We start from the raw sequence: 17,855 nt of genomic DNA, 5'->3' as shown, positions 1-17,855 counted from the left end.
GCGACCCGCACTTGCTCAAATTACAAAGACTTTCACGACCTAAATCAAAAATCCGAGATTGCAGTGCACTCGCTCAAATTACAAAGACTTTCACGACCTAAATCAAAAATCCGAGATTGCAGTACACGCGCTCAAATTACAAAGACTTTCACGACCTAAATCAAAAATCCGAGATTGCAGTTAAATTTTTGGGGGTGGAATTTTTCACTCATAATCGAAGCTCCAACTTGCGTGCTAGAACGTCTCTATCACGTTGTATCCATGCGTCGTTGCTAACGTGTAATGACGTTGTGACGTAGCTAGCACTGAGTACCCTTTGTTGACAGAAGGCACTTTTTACCACAAAAACTTAATTTAAGCCTAAACCGTCAAACGGAACGTTCGCGCGAATACAAGCAACTCAATCGGGACCAAGACAAACATTTTGACACCGACGTTGTCTATGTAGTGCAAAGATTCAAGTTTTTTTAGGGGTGGGAAAAGAAGAACTAGAGAGGGTACAATTTCTGGGGAAATTGTAGGGTGTGTTTGCTTGCGTCGGTTGCAGGTGGGTCCGTCCCTTTAAGTTTTTCTCTTCTAGTGAAATTTTTCAAGCATTTAGCCTACTCATATTGCGTAATTCATTTAAAAAAAAAACTTTTAAACAAACGACTGTAACAACGCTGTCACCGGCAGTATTTCAGATGGAATTGCGATTCAAACAGTACCATCTGCTTACTGAAAATATGCCCCCAAAAACGTAAATAACCATGACATCTATTTAAGGAGAATTGGCTATTTCAAAAGAGGTTTGCTACGAGCAAGCTAGTTGTGGTGGCTAGCCAAACTGTGAGGGGATTGTTTGAAAGCGCCGGAAATGAGAATGTTTCTTTTGACATAAAGTTTCTACAAAAGTTTAGGCTGTGGCACTGAAGCCAGCGACGCACCACATAAACTTGAGTTTAATACATTATTTAATGTTACATTACTTACTGTACACGCAAGTCTTGATTTGCTTAAATGTACATGTATGATGCTGTTAGTACACCACGGCACGATACTCGCTGTATCGTGCAACATCTATGCACGTTGTATCCATGCGTCGTTGCTAACGTGCGCTGACGCTGTGACGTAGGCTAGCACTGATACCCTTTGTTGACAAAAGGCACTTTTTGCCACAAAAACTTAAGTTCAGCCTAAACCGTGCAACGGAACGTAAATCCCAATAGAAGCAACGCAATCGAGACCAAGACGAACATTTTGACACCGCCGTTTTCTATGTAGTCCAAATATTGACTGATCCTTAGGGGTGGGAAAATAATAATAATAATAAGATATATGTGAGAGAACAAAGGTTGTGCCTTTGCCGAAGGCAAAGCACACCCAATAATATATATGTGAGAGAACAAAGGTTGTGCCTTTGCCGAAGACAAAGCACACCCAATAAAGTCATAAATTCCAATGATGTATCTTTGGAAGACCTAAAACTCACAAGCAAACCTACCTTACCTAATTTCTTCTCTTTTGCGTAGGTAACCACATGCTTTTACGTGTGCTGCCGTCAGTCTACCCCAAACAGCCAGACGCCATCCACCGTCACCTGGGCAACCTGACCGCCATGATGTCACAGCTGGAGTCCCCCGAGCAAAAACACCTGTTGAGACTGATCCAGATGGTCGCTGAGCAACATCCTCTCGTGAGTGTGTGTGTGTAACTGATGTGTCAGGAACAGCGTAAAAACCCAGGAACATTGCACGTTGTCAGAAAACATTCGGAAAATACATTACTCACAAGAAATGTGGTAATGCTATATGGCACTCCAGAGACTTGGGGAGTGTGGAACAGAGAGCACAACGTGTACATTTGTTCAACCTATGTTCTACGTTCTCACTCACATAGAGAGAAAACAAACCAAGTCATCAGAAATGGCTGCTTTGATGACGGTAGAGCAGTCAGCGAGACATCAGGTCACACACAAACTTACAAACACACACATACCCTCTCTCTCACACACACACACACACACACACACACTCTTATACTCAAACTGAGGAAACTGTCTGACAGATTGGGCAACCCTGTACTCATACAGAACACTAGCAGTGCACACACAGTTAAATGAATCAGCACACACTTATTAACATTCTCACTTCTCCTTACACACACTCACAGATACAGTCAGATACTTCTACGTCCAAAGCGTTTGTGTGTATGCCTCTTATCCACTGTGTTTCAGTGTAACATGAAACAAATAAAGACAGCAATAGAAAGACAGACGAAGGAAAGAGTCAGAAACGGGAAGCACAGGAAGTACAGATGTGTTTTTGGTGCGAGGAAAAGCATTACAGAGACGGAACTCAGGCTGTTTCAAAGAGAGAGACAACAACGGAGGCTATTGTGACTGGTTCTAGTCCGGGCAGGTCTTCCCAGCACACATAATGAACTGGAAGTAACAGGGATTGAGTTTAGCCAGTCAGTCTCACAGCTTGACCTTTCAGTCCCATCTGACTGAACTCCCAACCTCAGGCTACATCCGTCTGGAGAACCCGTGACACACCGAGAAGTGTCACCAGGGTGCCCGGTTGCTATGGAGTTTTTGGTGGTCATGTGATGGAGTCGTTTGTGAAGAGAACCAGTTACAGTGCCTCCAGTAGGAGGAAACCTATTGTTTTTGTCAGTATTCTTATTTTTCTTCTTCTCTGTGAAATGGCTCAATAGCTCAAAAAGTCCTTGACCTGATTTTTTACAATTTGGCCCAATGATACAACAGGTCACTCACTACTTCCAGACCGCTAATGGCCCATGTACACCCCTAGGTGGCGCTATAAGCCACGCCCAATGTCTACGTGATTTCCCCAATTACTCCAAAATGCCTGTAAATTGGTATACATGCCTTATTTCTCATGGGGAACAAAAAAGCCTCTAGGACCCATAAGGTCCGCCATGATAGATTTTGCTGTACTGTCCAAATTTGGTACAACCTCCAAAACAATTCTGCTCATGAACCATAGATCCAATCAACTTGAAATGTGTTACATATTTGTAGAATACATGTTTTTCTATAGGGTGATTAGGAATAAGACATGCAATGAAAAATGGCTGAAAGGGGTGTATTTATGTAAATGTACACATTGCCACAATGTCTTTGTGTCAATAAATCAAATGTAATTTTGACCAATGGTTTTTCAAACCTAGTAGGGTTCAAGATGACATCACTCTGAAGTACCATAAACAATTTCACCGTGGTATATCAAAATATGATTGAATTACAGCTGTTTAAACTTTGGCCGAATCTAACAATGCTACAGGAGAAACAGCTTACTTTTTTCATACAGTAACTGACTACAGAAATTCTCAACACTGAGAATAGCTCATTAGGCTAAGACAGTGCACTGCAATGAGCAAGGTCACAGGTTCAAATCCAGCCACAGTCTTTTGGCCTGTCATAATTTTGATAATCTGTTTAGTTAAACAGGATGACATAATTCTGAAGTACCATGCGCAATTTCACCTTGAAATGTCAAAAGATGACTGAATTACAGCTGCTTAAACTTTGTCCCAAAGCTGACCAAAGCTAATGCCCTTTCTATTCATAAAATGTCAACAGTTGATGTGTAGCAGAGAGGATAGAGAGGCTGACTTGCAACCTCATGCTCGAGTTCGAATCTCCATTCAGCCTGATGTTGTTGGGCCAAAATGAAGTAGTTTTGCTCTCTTGTTGTCCAACTCTTGATCTTCTACAATGTAAATTTGTATAAGACTTTTTATTTTTGTATATATTTTGCGTAGGAACCCGCATTGCTGCTTGCAGCTATATTATTATTATTATATTTATTCCGTCGCAACTGTCAGCTCCTTCAAATTTTCAGCTATCAAATAATTCAGCAGTTTCAGGGTTTTCCAGCTATGACTTTTCGACTTTCTACCTCTTATACTTGAATTAAGTTTTTTTTTCAAATCCTGTTAAACTTCAAATCCTTCTTCTTCCTCAATCTTTCAGCTACAGCCACCATTTAAACTTTAAAATGTTGACAAAACCCTCAACATTTTTTTTTTTTATATCTATTCAACTTTTTTCAATATCACTGATTATGTTTCATGGGTTTTTCAGACCGTTTCTGAGATTTACATGGGTGTGTATGTGAGAGCCTAGAGTGCGGACTGAAATGCTAGAGTGGAGCTTCAGAATCTGATTCAAAAAATATTTCTAGTTTGCCAGCATTGCCACAATTTTCACTCTTCATGTTTCATTTTTGGATCAATAAACATTTTGTGCTGGTCATAGAAAGTTGTCTGTGGAATCCAACAGACTTACACATTTGTTCAGAGCCCCACGAGAGCGAGACAAAGTCCAACTCTCGCCCCATAGAGACCAATGCAAATCTGGTGACAAATTTCTCAGAGAAAGCAGAAAGTACAAGTTTTTGAAACTGCCGGTAGAGTCGTATTTCTGACCGCACAGACATTTACATTTAGTCATTTAGCAGACGCTCTTATCCAGAGCGACTTACAGTAAGTACAGGGACATTCCCCTGAAGCAAGTAGGGTGAAGTGCCTTGCCCAAGGACACAACGTCAATTGGCACTGCCGGGAATCGAACTGGCAACCTTCAGATTACTAGCCTTTATTACTATAAAGGATATCTCTGGTTCGGCAGAGTCTTGGGTCTCTGAAAAAATCCTTATATTTTGGATTGGACGTATAGTTTTGCGTCTAGGTTAACTTGTTTGAGGTGTGGATTCTAGGTCAATTTATGTTATTCTTTCTGCTCTTTGATCAGCTCGTTAACGATCACAGCTGCGCCATTTAAATTTATGCATTTAGCAGACGCTTTCATCCAAAGCAACTTCTAAGAGAGATCTTTACAAAAGTGCATAGGTCACTGAGCATAACAACGAGATAGCCCCAAACATTGCGGGCAGCCAAAACATGAAGCATACATTGTGAAGGGGGCAGATGGCTAAGCGGAGGACAACTAAGAATGCTTTGATAGGATCAGTTAGAATCACCTAATGGTGTTCAAATGATTTGGCAGTGACAGAGAATGGGGTGGAAGTGTATTTGATATGTGGGGAAAGAAGCAAACCTGTCCCACCACCTCGCCCGGTTGAGCGGGGTGAGTGAGAGAACGAGTGGTTGACCGAGAGAGCAGCTGGAGTTGCAGTGTTCTCTGGGCGGATCCATGTCTCTGTCAGCGCAAGGGCGTGAAGAGAAACATGGGATGCAAACGCCGGGATGAAGTCTGCCTTGTTCACAGCAGAATGGCAGTTCCAGAGCCTATAGAAAGAGAGAGGGCAGGTGGAGAAGATCTGGATAAGTAGCTAAGGTTAGAAGTGGGCCGTGTATACTTTGTGACATATCTACGTCTACGTCTGCGAGTGGTGTAATTAACGGGAATGCTGAAGAAACACATGCTAGGTATGAATATGTTCATAGGTGGATTAGGATACAAATAGGGTGATACTTATCGGAATTCAGACGAAAACCTGTGGATTTTCAAATAGAACACATTGGTCTGAGGCAAAATGTAAATAAACTTCTCAACTCATATTACGTCTCTAATATTAAAAACTTTAGCCAAAAATGCAAAGAATTGAAAACAAAACACTTATCAAACAAAATTAAAGCAAGAGACAGGGACAGGTAGTTTTCAGGTGATCTTTATGAGGATGGATCAATACTTTTTTGCAAAGTCTGTCAACCTTCAATCGACCATATTCGGCATCAAACTGTTGTGGAACATCTTCGGTCGCTCCGACATAAGAACAGGAAGGCTAGTGGAATTCCGCAGATTTACGCAGATTTTCAGTCTGAATAACCGCAGATTTTTTATTTTTTGCGTATTACGTTTGGGCCTGGTTATTAGGCCCCCCGCATCCCTGCAGTTGCTGAGCGGGGTCAGCGGAGATGGGGGATGGATAAAAGCTTATTTATTTATTTATTTCAACTTTCAGCATTCCAACATGTTTTCTGCAGGAAATGCACTTTCTAGTAATATTTTGTTCTTTCATATTCCAGATACTAAGCCCCCATGTTCCTGTCCTAGTTGGTTACCTAAGCGACCCATCTCTGAACGAGGCCGTGCTCTGCATGCTCGTAGATGTGTCACAGGCCAGCCCCTCCTCCTTGGTCAGCTTCCTGCCCACCCTGAGGATTGTGGGACAACAGTCCCCCAGCTTCCTCAGTCACGTGGCCAAGATCCATAGAGCAGTTGGCATTATTAATGAGGTAATACTCTAACACACACACACACACATACACAGTTACAAACTCACAAAGACACACTGTTACTATCATATTTTCTCTCTTCTTTTTCCTTCCTTTCCCCTTTCTCCTTGGGCTGTTGCTCTCCATTCTTCCTCTCCCCATTCCCTCTATCCCTTTGCTGTGTTTCTATCCTCTCTATCTACCCATCCTCTTGTGGGCAGGACTGTGGTGTTGACTCAGACGTTGGAACTCACTGTGTCAGTTTGACTTACCGTATTTTCTGGACTATCAGTTGCTCCGGAGTATCAGTCAAAAAATGCGTCATGAAGAGGAAAAAAACATATAAATCGCACTGGACTATAAGTCGCATTTATTTCGAAATGTATTTAACAAAATCCAAGACCAAGAACAGACATTTAATCTGGAAAAACAACACACAGATCAACAGGCTGAACTTAGTCTGGAGAGGGCTCAGGCAGATCACCAACTACAAGCCCAGAGCCCCCCACTCTACAAACGACTCCCGCCTGGCCAACAACCTAAATGAGTTCTACTGTAGATTTGAAAGACAATTGGACTGTCCTGAACTACCCCGTCCCACCCATGAGGCTTCCCCCCTCCCCCGCTCTACAGTGACGAGTCTCTCCATTCAGGAGGGTGAAGTTAACAGAAACCGGACTCTGTCTCCTGCCACCCTCAAGCACTGCGCTGACCAGCTGTCTCCGGTGTTTACCAACATCTTTAACACCTCCCTGGAGACATGCCATGTACCAGCCTGTCTCAAGTCCTCCACCATCATCCCTGTGCCCAAAAAGCCAAGGCCAACAGGACTTAATGACTACAGACGCCGTCGCCATGACCTCTGTGGTATTGAAGTCTTTTGGGCGCCTGGTGCTGGCACACCTCAAATCCATCACAGACCCCCTGCAGTTTGCCTACAGAGCCAACAGGTCTGTGGATGACGCAGTTAACATGGCCCTCCACTTCACCCTACAGCACCTGGACTCCCCAGCATCCTACGCCAGGACCCTGTTTGTGGATTTCAACTCTGCCTTCAACACCATCATCCCCGCCCTGCTTCAGGACAAGCTCTCCCAGCTGAACGTGCCCGACTCCACCTGCAGGTGGATCACAGACTTCCTGTCTGACAGGAAGCAGTGCGTCAAGCTGGGAACACAAGTCTCTGACTCCCGGTCAATCAGCACCGGATATCCTCAGGGCTGTGTCCTTTCCCCTCTGCTCTTGTCCCTGTACACCAACACAACACTGCAATGTGAGGAGGCCTGAGTGTGCTGTAATAGTTTCTACCTAGGATAAGATTAATTTCACTGATACACACTGACCCAGCACTGGTCCACCACACACACTCATTTAACTCTCCATTAAACACCAGAGCAGTAGCCTTTCTGGGTATGGCTACAGCCACTAACAGCTGCATTGGACAGCACCTACTGTATGGACTATACAGACCAAGATGCACTTGGAACTGTCCTGTACACCATTACCTCATGCATACTCTCTGTCCTCCATACGTCAGCATGAATTACACAACATCAGGTTACTTTATAAGGATATTGTGCAACACAGTGTGCAGAGAATTCTCTTCATTATATTTATCTGTGTACTTCTGTGACTTTGCTAACAAGGTAGAAGAGCATGGAAAGGGAGTACTTGTCACACGTTGAAACTGCTCTGAAAACTACCCCACCAAAATACTCCCTGCTAGAGTGTAATTAGTAGAGTAACTGGAGCGTGCTGTTGGGTGTGAACACTGTTTGCCGACAGACTGAGCAGTTTTCTAGGGTTGTCTCATTCACTCACCCTGGTGAGTCTGTATACGAGGTCAAAGCCTGAGTGAGCTCACTGGTTACCACAACACACACACACTTGCACAGACTCACTCACACAGACACACAATGACACAGACAGGTTTTAACAGACATTAATGAATTTGTGCACACACACACATTGGCGTTGATCCATGGTTCTCTCCCCTCACGCAGCGCAGAGTTCATGGTCAGCTCCGTGTTTACTAGGCCTTGACCAGGTAGAGCTGGGGCAGCAACCATGGCACACACAGGTTAATCAAGACAGAGAGAACAGCCATCTCCAGTTCATTGCTGAAAACCTCTTCTCTTCTCAGCTTTTCCTTCCTCTCTTTCATAACCTGGGTCCTGTCACTGAGGATGATGGGGGGGGGGGGGGGGGGAGGGCGGAGGAGATGGATAGTGAGAGAGAGAAAACAGCAGGACAGTATGAGGGGTCCCAGTCTCTCTCCCTTAAAGTGGCCATTTAAGTATGGTTAATGACAATTGAGGGAAATTTGGGAGAGAAAAGAATTAGGTTCTGACTTTGTGTGCCTGAGACGAGGCCGAATCCCAATTCTCTGTCTTATCCCTACCCCTTAGTTTTGCGCGTTCACGTGAGAGTAAGGGCTATCCCAATAAAACCTAGTGTTTTCGGGAGCTTACTTGAAACCAAGGGGTATGTGAATACTGCGCAACCGGCAACAATGGCGGCCATATCATCCAGAGTCCCATAAATGTAATATTTTCGGCTTAAATACTTGATTTAAAGATTACGACAGTCTTGTTTTGTGCTCAACACAGTCCTGTACATATATATTTGCAACCATGTTCTTAATTGAAATGTTTTTTTAAATTGCTAGTTTGCTACACTAATGTAGCGGGGGTTGCTCAATAAGATTAGCAATACTTAATTTATAATAAAGTATATAGTTCTGGTGGGCACCACCTCATAATTTGTATAAAGGGACTGAGGAAACCTTATTTAACCTTATTTAATAATAGCCTTCGTAATAGTCAGTCTAATCTTAAAGTAATGAATTCTATGAAAGTAGAGCAGATCAGATAACATGAGGGATAACGCAAGTATTATACACAATGATTTATTTAAGAAAATGACATTATAATGAACAAATACCAGAGAAGTTATGGGTTAGTCTTGAGTTTAACAGTATATAGTAGGGCCTAGTCTATACTATAATGAGAGCGGAATACACAATGGCTTGTGGAGAGCGCATGGGGAGGGGGAAGGGAGAGAGGCTTCTTTAGAACAATGGTGGACAGTCTTTGGAAATTAGTCCTAACAAAAGTTAGGTAAAATCATTTGTAAACTAAATCAAACAGACAAATTAAATCACAACATGCCAATGTAGCAATCACGGTTACTTTTATTGGTTTGAAAAAGAAGAGTCGATAAGTCCGTTGTCAACGTCCAACAGATAGAGCAAGGGAATTTTTCGTCAAAGTTCAGGGTAGTCCAGTGAATTTGCTTAATTTGAGGAATAGGTTAGGAATGACGTGTTAACTGACAGTTTAACTCCTACGAAAAAGCGGGTGTGATTGTTCGTCGTGGGTTTTTATAATCCAAGCGAAAGGGGGGTATCCTTTTGAAGGTGAACTCTTTGATTGGTCAGTTACTCCAACTGGGCGTCGTCCTGAGGTTAGCGTATAGGTGTGAAATGGTTGGTAACTTTGAGTTCAGTTATTTCAAATGTCCATATATTGCTTATACTTCAAAATATAACAATACAACATTCATGGTTTTGTTAGTATGATACAATTATTTGGATTTAAAGTTATAATCAAACATCAATTAAACAACATTCTAAACAAATGGCAAAGCACACATTATAACACATCAACTACTGTCATTGAAATAGTGTCCATGTGCCATGTAGTCCTTGGGGAATGTTTTATAAATCCAGGAAAGTTAGTTCTTCCTCAGAATCCTTTGTTTGATAGCGTGGGCCATGTGGCCTACCGTTCTGACCCCATGCTGGGCCATAAACTTTGAAGCTTCTCCTTTCTTGTCGGGGGTAGGAGAAGAGTGCGTAGTACCATGGTTTCTGTTGGCTCTGCGTTACACTAACGTTACATTGCTGATTTGCACAACAGTCCCGCATTTCTCTGACTAGCCTTGAATGGACTCCATGCATGTCTACAGTTTTAACTAAACTCCATTAGCAGCAAATTTCATTTGATATCAGTACATAACACTACTTGGAGACATCGATATACGTAACCATAACCAAGTGGTGTCTCATTTTATAGGGGTATGTTTTCACCCCTAGACCTAACCCCTCAGTTTTGAGGGACAAGGGCTAGGGGTAAACTAAGGGCTAGGGGTAAGACAGAGAATTGGGATTCGGCCGATCCTAGGATCCCCTTTACAGAAACATGCATGCATGCATACACACAAAGACACACTGTCCTGTTTTAGGTCTCAGCCAATAATTCCTTTCCAAATCTCATGCCATTGACAACAGAATGTGCCTCCTGCCATCCACCTTCCCCCCACAGTGTCCAAACTTTGACAATGCAGAGTGGGCTGCAAAGACAAGGTGACCACGGTAGCCTTTTATGCTTCCAAACATTGCCCAGATTTCCACAGATTCGGTCAGAGAACAGAATATGGAGCATTACACACACACACACACAGCGTTCTGTTCCTCTACCATGGGTCTTGTTAGCAGAGTCCTGGAGCCTGTGTGCCAGGTCCGAGGAGGGGGCAGCCAGATCAGTGTGCTGGACTGTAATTAGAGCAGCCAAGAGGAGCAGAACAAACACAAGGATGAAAAAAAGAGAGAGAACCATAACGGGAACAAATGGTTACTTTATTTTAAAAGGCTTTGGCTTACCACTGGTGCATCACTATGCTTCTTCTGCTAGGAAACAATTGACATGCAAATGTAATGGCGATAGACGCTGAAATCGATGTTAGGATATGCTGGAGTTTGGTAATCAATTGCTTTGACCTTTAGCTAAAGTAAATAAGATCAAAATGTAAATATGTTAAAGGAAGATCATTTGTGTTCAAAAAGTTAAAGGTAATTTACCTATAAGATTTGATGCATTTGAAATTACATTTTTGCAATCTTTCTTAATTTCCTAAGGTTTCCATTTGTTTTCTGTTTTGTATCAGTTTGATTGCTAATGCATCGTTATGCCTGTAGGATAGTCAGCATGTAGCTTACGTTCGCCCATTGCGACATTGTACTTGACCAAGCTACATCGTGTCCGTTGTCTGTTTTCTATAATTCCCCTTTGCATGTATGAATGGAGGTTGGGATGTGTTTTGACTTGTATGTTTGATACTGAAATGAATATGCACCTTGAATTGTCGGTTGGTGTCACAGTTTAAGTATTTTAATTTGTCAGACATGAAAAGTTAAGTTGTATTTTAGCCTACTTGCTTGCTAAGTCGCGTGAAGCTGTGTTGAACGGAGGTAACCTACAGTTGTCACGTTCCCGAAACATCTTTGTTTCACTCATTTCATGTTGGTATCAAGTAATGCTTTCATTAGATGTAATATTTCAAGTTGAAATGCATAAAAATCCATTGCGACATTGGACTTGACAAAGCTACTGTACATCGTGTCCGTTGTCTGTTTTCTATAATTCCCCTTTGCAGGGGCGCAACACAAACACACAAAGGAGGTTACACTGACATAATTATACACAAAGACACACTAACACTGATGAAGCAGAAAGGTTTGGGGGTTTTGCGTGGAGTGATTGGAGGCAATGGACTAAATCGGTTGGTGTCTCGCAGGAAATTTGTGTTCAGTCCAGTTCTCCGTACGTCGCTAACTCGGGAGTCAGGTGGCTGAGCGGTTAGGGAATCGGGCTAGTAATTTGAAGGTTGCCAGTTTGATTCCCGGCTGTGCAAAATGACGTTGTGTCCTTGGGCAAGGCACTTCACCCTACTTGCCTCGGGGAGAATGTCCCTGTACTTACTGTAAGTCGCTCTGGATAAGAGCGTCTGCTAAATGACTAAATGTTACTCAGTTAGCTGGATTTGATTGTTGACGATTTGTCATTATCTTGGATTGTTCGGTTCTTCGAAGCTCATCGACTTGCTGTCATAGCAACATAAAATAAACCTGCTCCCGAGCAGGTTTATTTTATGTAAACACGATTAGATTGAGGCTTTACAAGCAGAGGTGATACAGGAAGTCTGTCACAGACATGTCTTGTCCGTTTTTACTACAGGAACCTGTTGCAGAAGGTGCAAGAATAATTAGCAGAATTTAACATGAAACCGAATTAATTGCTCATTGCGTGATAGATAGGCTCCTTAAGCACAGCGCGATACAGTATGCTAGCCTATACTTTTTGAGAGGATAGCCTATCTTTTTTTGTGAGGGTGTCATTTACATAATACATTTGTTGAAACCACATCATATGACATTAAAGATGATAAATGAAAATATGAAAGTATGAAAAAAATAAAAAAAAACATAGGCCTAGCTTACTGTAATAAGCGATAAAACGCGTGGTCACTCATCTACATTTAATTTGGTCTGCTACTTTTTGCCAGCCCTCTTTCTTGGATTTTGCAGACTTTGAGGAGTTCCCTGGCGTTCTGATAAAATCTTCAAATTCGGAGTTGTTATGTTTGTTCCTTATTATAAACCGGGCGCAGCAGCATGTTTAGTTCTGGTACTCTTTACTCAATAACAGTGTTATAACTCTTTATTCAATAACCATCTTAACACATGTGGTCACTCATCTCCGGTCTACAGGTCTACCCCCTAGACTCTCCTATGTCACTTGTCCCGTGACCTATCAGATCCAATCAACACATCTCCCTTCCTTTAGAAGTTAAGTATTTTCTATCTAAACAAATGCATTCAAAACTAGAGAGGGTACAATTTCTTGGGAAATTGTAGGGTGTGCTTGCTTGCGTCGGTTGCACAGGGGTCCGTTTTTTAATGACATTTTTACAACATTTTTTTTTATATTTCTGTATATTTTATATAAAAATGCATAGGGCCTACTTATTATTTATAAAAATTACATAGATTTAAAAGCATCTTTTTTTTGCTGCTCATTTACAACTCAAAATACGAGTTAAGTGTAGAATGAAATAGATGTCTTCTCATTTCACCCGCAAGAGGCAGCCTCATCGTTGAATCAAAACGAATACATTTGGCAGACCGGTGTAAAAATTGACCTAATCTCTATGACTTAAACGTCCTTTTAAGTTTTTCCCTTCTCGTGATATTTTAAGGAATTTAGCCTACTCATATTGCATTCATTCATGAATAAAGAACCCCCTTTGAAGATTATTGTACGACGTTACCGGGCAGTAGAAGATGGAATCGCAATTCAAACAGTACCATCTGCTAACTGAAAGTATGCCCCCAAAAACGTAAATAAGCTTGACATTTATTTAGTGGAAAATCGCTTTCATAAAAAGCTCACTGGTAGCGATCATTGTTAGTAACAACGCCAAGTGCGATATAGCCCTGTGTGGAGAAGCTGCCCCGGTAAATTGTACTACTATGGTACAGTACTAGACTACTGCTGTGTTCGTCTTGGTAGCGATTGCGTTGGTTGAATTTGATTTAACGTTCCGTTGTACGGTTTAGGCTGAAATTAATTATTTTCATGAACAGATTGACAAAGTTTAGGCTGTGGCAATGAAATTAAGGTTAATAGTTAGATAGACTTTTGGTTTAAGTAAGGGGAGTGCCGAACATGTTCTGTCGCCGTTTGACTTCCTACAGCTGTGTAATGTTTTTGTAGTGTCTCGCGTAGGCTACTGTACAGCGTTTCAGTGAGCAACACAAGTTTGAAACCACAGGTAATGATAATTTCACCCACAAATCGTTTACTTGTAATGTAATGTCATAATAAATCCTACAACGAAAATGTATTTGTGAGGAATGTTTATTTTAACGATTGAAAACAGATGCATCATAGACCACTGTAGTAGGCTAATGTCAGGCTAATGTCATGATGCTAATACTTCAGTGACATAGTAGACTGTTTCCGAAAGTAGATGTACTTCCTTAATAAAATCAGCTTATATTGTACATTACACGTCACAATTGTGTGTCATATCACAAAGTAAAATTAGTAAATAGTTATCACCCTGGCCTCTTTGCTTGTGGCGTTTCTGCAGCTGCCTTGCAGTAAAGCAGTAGCTTAGCTATCTCCCAGAAGTTAACGAGCTGCTAAACTAATGTTCTGCTAGAGGTAGTCACGCAAGTTTTCGTGACGTTAGTGACGTAAGTAGCGTCATTGACTGTGGCTAGCAAGTTAGCCACCGTTAGCTTCACTTTTCGCCACAAAAACTTAATTTCCACTTAAACCATGCAACGGAACGTAAATCCCAATAGAAGCAACTCAATCGCTACCAAGACGAAACTTTTGACACCTAGGTTGTCTATGTAGGCCAAATATTGACTGAGTTTTAGGGGGGCAAAAAGAACTAGAAAAGGCTGTTCCTGCGAAACAGCAGTGAGAATGCTGAAAACCTGAATGGGGATAGCTGACCATGCTAAAAAAGCTGAAAATAGTGAAAATTTAGTAGAAAGTTATAAGCTGAAGCGTCAAAGCAACCGAAAGGTATTTTTGAAAGGGGCTGGAGCAGCATTCCAACAATGATTTGAAAGGATTTACCATTACTTTTAAAGGGAGAATAATTTGCTCAAAAACCTTTATATTTTAAAAAGTATAAAAGTGAGAAATGAGAAAATACCCGCAAGCTGAAATGAATTTCAAAAATGTGTGAGTGACACAAAAGAGGCAGTGTGGAAGCTGAACTGCATCATCTTAACAAAGCTAAGAGCTAAAATAGCCTACAATGTGGGAGAAGCTGAAAGCTGAACTGTTAAACAGAAGAAGAAGTAGGCTAGCTAGTCGTAACAAGAATATTATCGTTTTAACAGATTAAATTATAGTTGGGATAGTAATAGCAGTAGCAGATGTAGCCTACCATTGAGTGCGTTTACTCGGCTTTCTTAGTAGTATTCAATGTGTTGATGGAATGAAACATACAGCAGTAGGGCCGATACAGGAAGACACGGCGACACTTTGTTGCAGAAGGATGATGGTGCAAGTTTTGTCCGTGGAGCATACAACGATTAATAAAAAAGAATCATGTAGACGCGTTTATTGAGTAATCGCATAACTAATTACACATGTAAACGGAGTAATCGTATTATTGGTATAAACCGACAATTGCTAGTAATCGTGTTTCTCATGGTCCAAGTAAATGTACCAATCACCTGTGTGAGAGACTGAGTGGTGCTTGTCTGTCGTTACGGTGATGGTGCAGCTATGATTGCTAACGCGGTGAGGGCACAGAATAAGAGAAATGTAGCTACAATCCACACCTCAAACAAGATAATCTAGACGCAAAACTGTACGTCCAATCCAAAATCTAATGATATTTTCCGAGACCCAAGACTCTGCCGAAACCAGAGATATTCTTTATATGTATGTGTAGTCAGAAATACGACTCTACCTGCAGTTTCAAAAACGTGTTCCTTCTGCTTTCCTGGTGCGTGTTTGTTTGGTTGCCACGGCGATGGAGCAGCTATGATTGCTAACGCGCTGAGTGCAGAGAATAAGAGAAATGTAGCTAGAATCCACACCTCAAACAAGATAACCTAGACGCAAAACTGTACGTCCAATCCCAAATATAAGGATATTTTCCGAGACCCAAGACTCTGCCGAAACCAGAGATATTCTTTATCTGTGCAGTCAGAAATACGACTCTACCTGCAGTTTCAAAAACGTGTTCCTTTTGCTTTCCTGGTGCTTGTTTGTTTGGTTGCCACGGTGATGGCGCAGCTGTGATAGCTAACGAGCTAGGCAGAGAGAAAAACGAACATTTACCTAGCATCCACACCTCAAACAAGTTGACCTAGACGCAAAACTATACGTCCAATCCAAAATATAAGGATATTTTCCGAGACCCAAGACTCTGCCGAAACCAGAGATGTCCTTTATATGTCTGTGCGGTCAGAAATACGACTCTATCGGCAGTTTCAAAATCTTGTTCCTTCTTGCTTTCTCTGACTGATTTTACTCACCTCTCCATTGAAGTTAGTGAGAGAATTTGAAAGGCTGCTCTCGCTTCAAGGCTCATAGCTGAAAATCTGTAAATGTGAGCTCTTTAGTAGTTACATTGGCTGAAAGAGGACAATGTTTCCTACATTTTAAGGTATAACTTGTTTCTGTAAGTTAAACTATATGAACGTTAGAGGAATTTGTTTGACAAATTAGTTGAATATCAGAAAAAGAGCAGCCAGCAGAGTGTGCCACTCTGCTTGCTGCTCATTCATAAAAATCAAGAAGGAGCAAACATTTTAATGTATTTCAAACTGTCATAATTCAAAATTGGCTGAACATTTGAAAAAGCTGAATCATTTGGGAATAGCTGAATGTCTTGTGAACATTTTAAAGGTTGAATGGTGTCTCTAGCTGAAAGTAAGCTGAAGTAGTTACGTTTGAAAGAGGAGGAAGCTTTTTAATGATTTGAAAGGATTTACCATTACTTTTAATGGGAGAATAATTTGCACAAAAACCTTAATGTCTTAAAAAGTATAAAAGTGAGAAATACCAAAAGTCATAGCCATCATCTCCTGAAGGAGCTGAACGTTTTGATACAAAAGTTGTAGGAATCGGTTAAAGTATGCAGAACGAGTTAAAGGCCAAAAAACGGCGGAAGAACTAAGAAGTTGATATAACTAGAAACGGCTGTTCCTGCTGTAGCGGGGTTTGCTCGTTTAAGATTAGCAATACTTAATTTATAACTAGAAACGGCTGTTCCTGCGAAACAGCAGTGACAATGCTGAAAACCTGAATGGGGATAGCTGACCATGCTAAAAAAGCTGAAAATAGTGAAAATGTAGTCGAAAGTTATAAGCTGAAGCTTCAAAGCAACCGAAAGGTATTTTTGAAAGGGGCTGGAGCAGCATTCCAACAATGATTTGAAAGGATTTACCATTACTTTTAAAGGGAGAATAATTTGCTCAAAAACCTTTATATTTTAAAAAGTATAAAAGTGAGAAATGAGAAAATACCCGCAAGCTGAAATGAATTTCAAAAATGTGTGAGTGACACAAAAGAGGCAGTGTGGAAGCTGAACTGCATCATCTGCATCATCTTAACAAAGCTAAGAGCTAAAATAGCCTACAATGCGGGAGAAGCTGAAAGCTGAACTGTTAAACAGAAGAAGTAGGGTAGCTAGTCGGAACAAGAATATTATCGTTTTAACAGCTGAAATTATAGTTGGGATAGTAATAGCAGTAGCAGATGTAGCCTACCATTGAGTGCGTTTACTCGGCTTTCTTAGTAGGATTCAATGTGTTGATGGAATGAAACATACAGCAGTAGAGCCGATACAGGAAGACACGGCGACACTTTGTTGCAGAAGGATGATGGTGCAAGTTTTGTCCGTGGAGCATACAACGATTAATAAAAAAGAATCATGTAGACGCGTTTATTGAGTAATCGCATAACTAATTACACATGTAAACGGAGTAATCGTATTATTGGCATAAACCGACAATTGCTAGTAATCGTGTTTCTCATGGTCAAGTAAACGTACCAATCACCTGTGTGAGAGACTGAGTGGTGCGTGTCTGTCGTTACGGTGATGGTGCAGCTATGATTGCTAACGCGCTGAGGGCAGAGAATAAGAGAAATGTAGCTAGAATCCACACCTCAAACAAGTTAACCTAGGCGCAAAAATGTACGTCCAATCCAAAATATAAGGATATTTTCCGAGACCCAAGACTCTGCCGAAACCAGAGATATTCTTTATATGTCTGTGTAGTCAGAAATACGACTCTACCTGCAGTTTCAAAAACGTGTTCCTTTTGCTTTCCTGGTGCTTGTTTGTTT

At 41.3% G+C, this 17,855-nt stretch overlaps 1 protein-coding gene across 1 annotated transcript in view; it reads left to right on the top strand.

Annotated features, from left to right (window-relative positions):
* The window catches only part of veph1 (ventricular zone expressed PH domain-containing 1), a 287,496-nt gene that overhangs the window by 55,532 nt on the left and 214,109 nt on the right, over window positions 1-17,855 (top strand). The window contains exons 4-5 of the mRNA XM_062473404.1: window positions 1,512-1,675; window positions 5,998-6,207. Of these exons, the coding sequence (XP_062329388.1) occupies window positions 1,512-1,675; window positions 5,998-6,207 (374 nt within the window). The remainder of the gene's footprint in view (window positions 1-1,511; window positions 1,676-5,997; window positions 6,208-17,855) is intronic.

Source organism: Osmerus eperlanus, chromosome 11 (assembly GCF_963692335.1).
Source record: "Osmerus eperlanus chromosome 11, fOsmEpe2.1, whole genome shotgun sequence".
NCBI lineage: Eukaryota > Metazoa > Chordata > Actinopteri > Osmeriformes > Osmeridae > Osmerus > Osmerus eperlanus.
The sequence above is the reverse complement of the archived record's forward strand: the minus strand, read 5'-3'. Positions and strand labels throughout refer to the sequence as shown.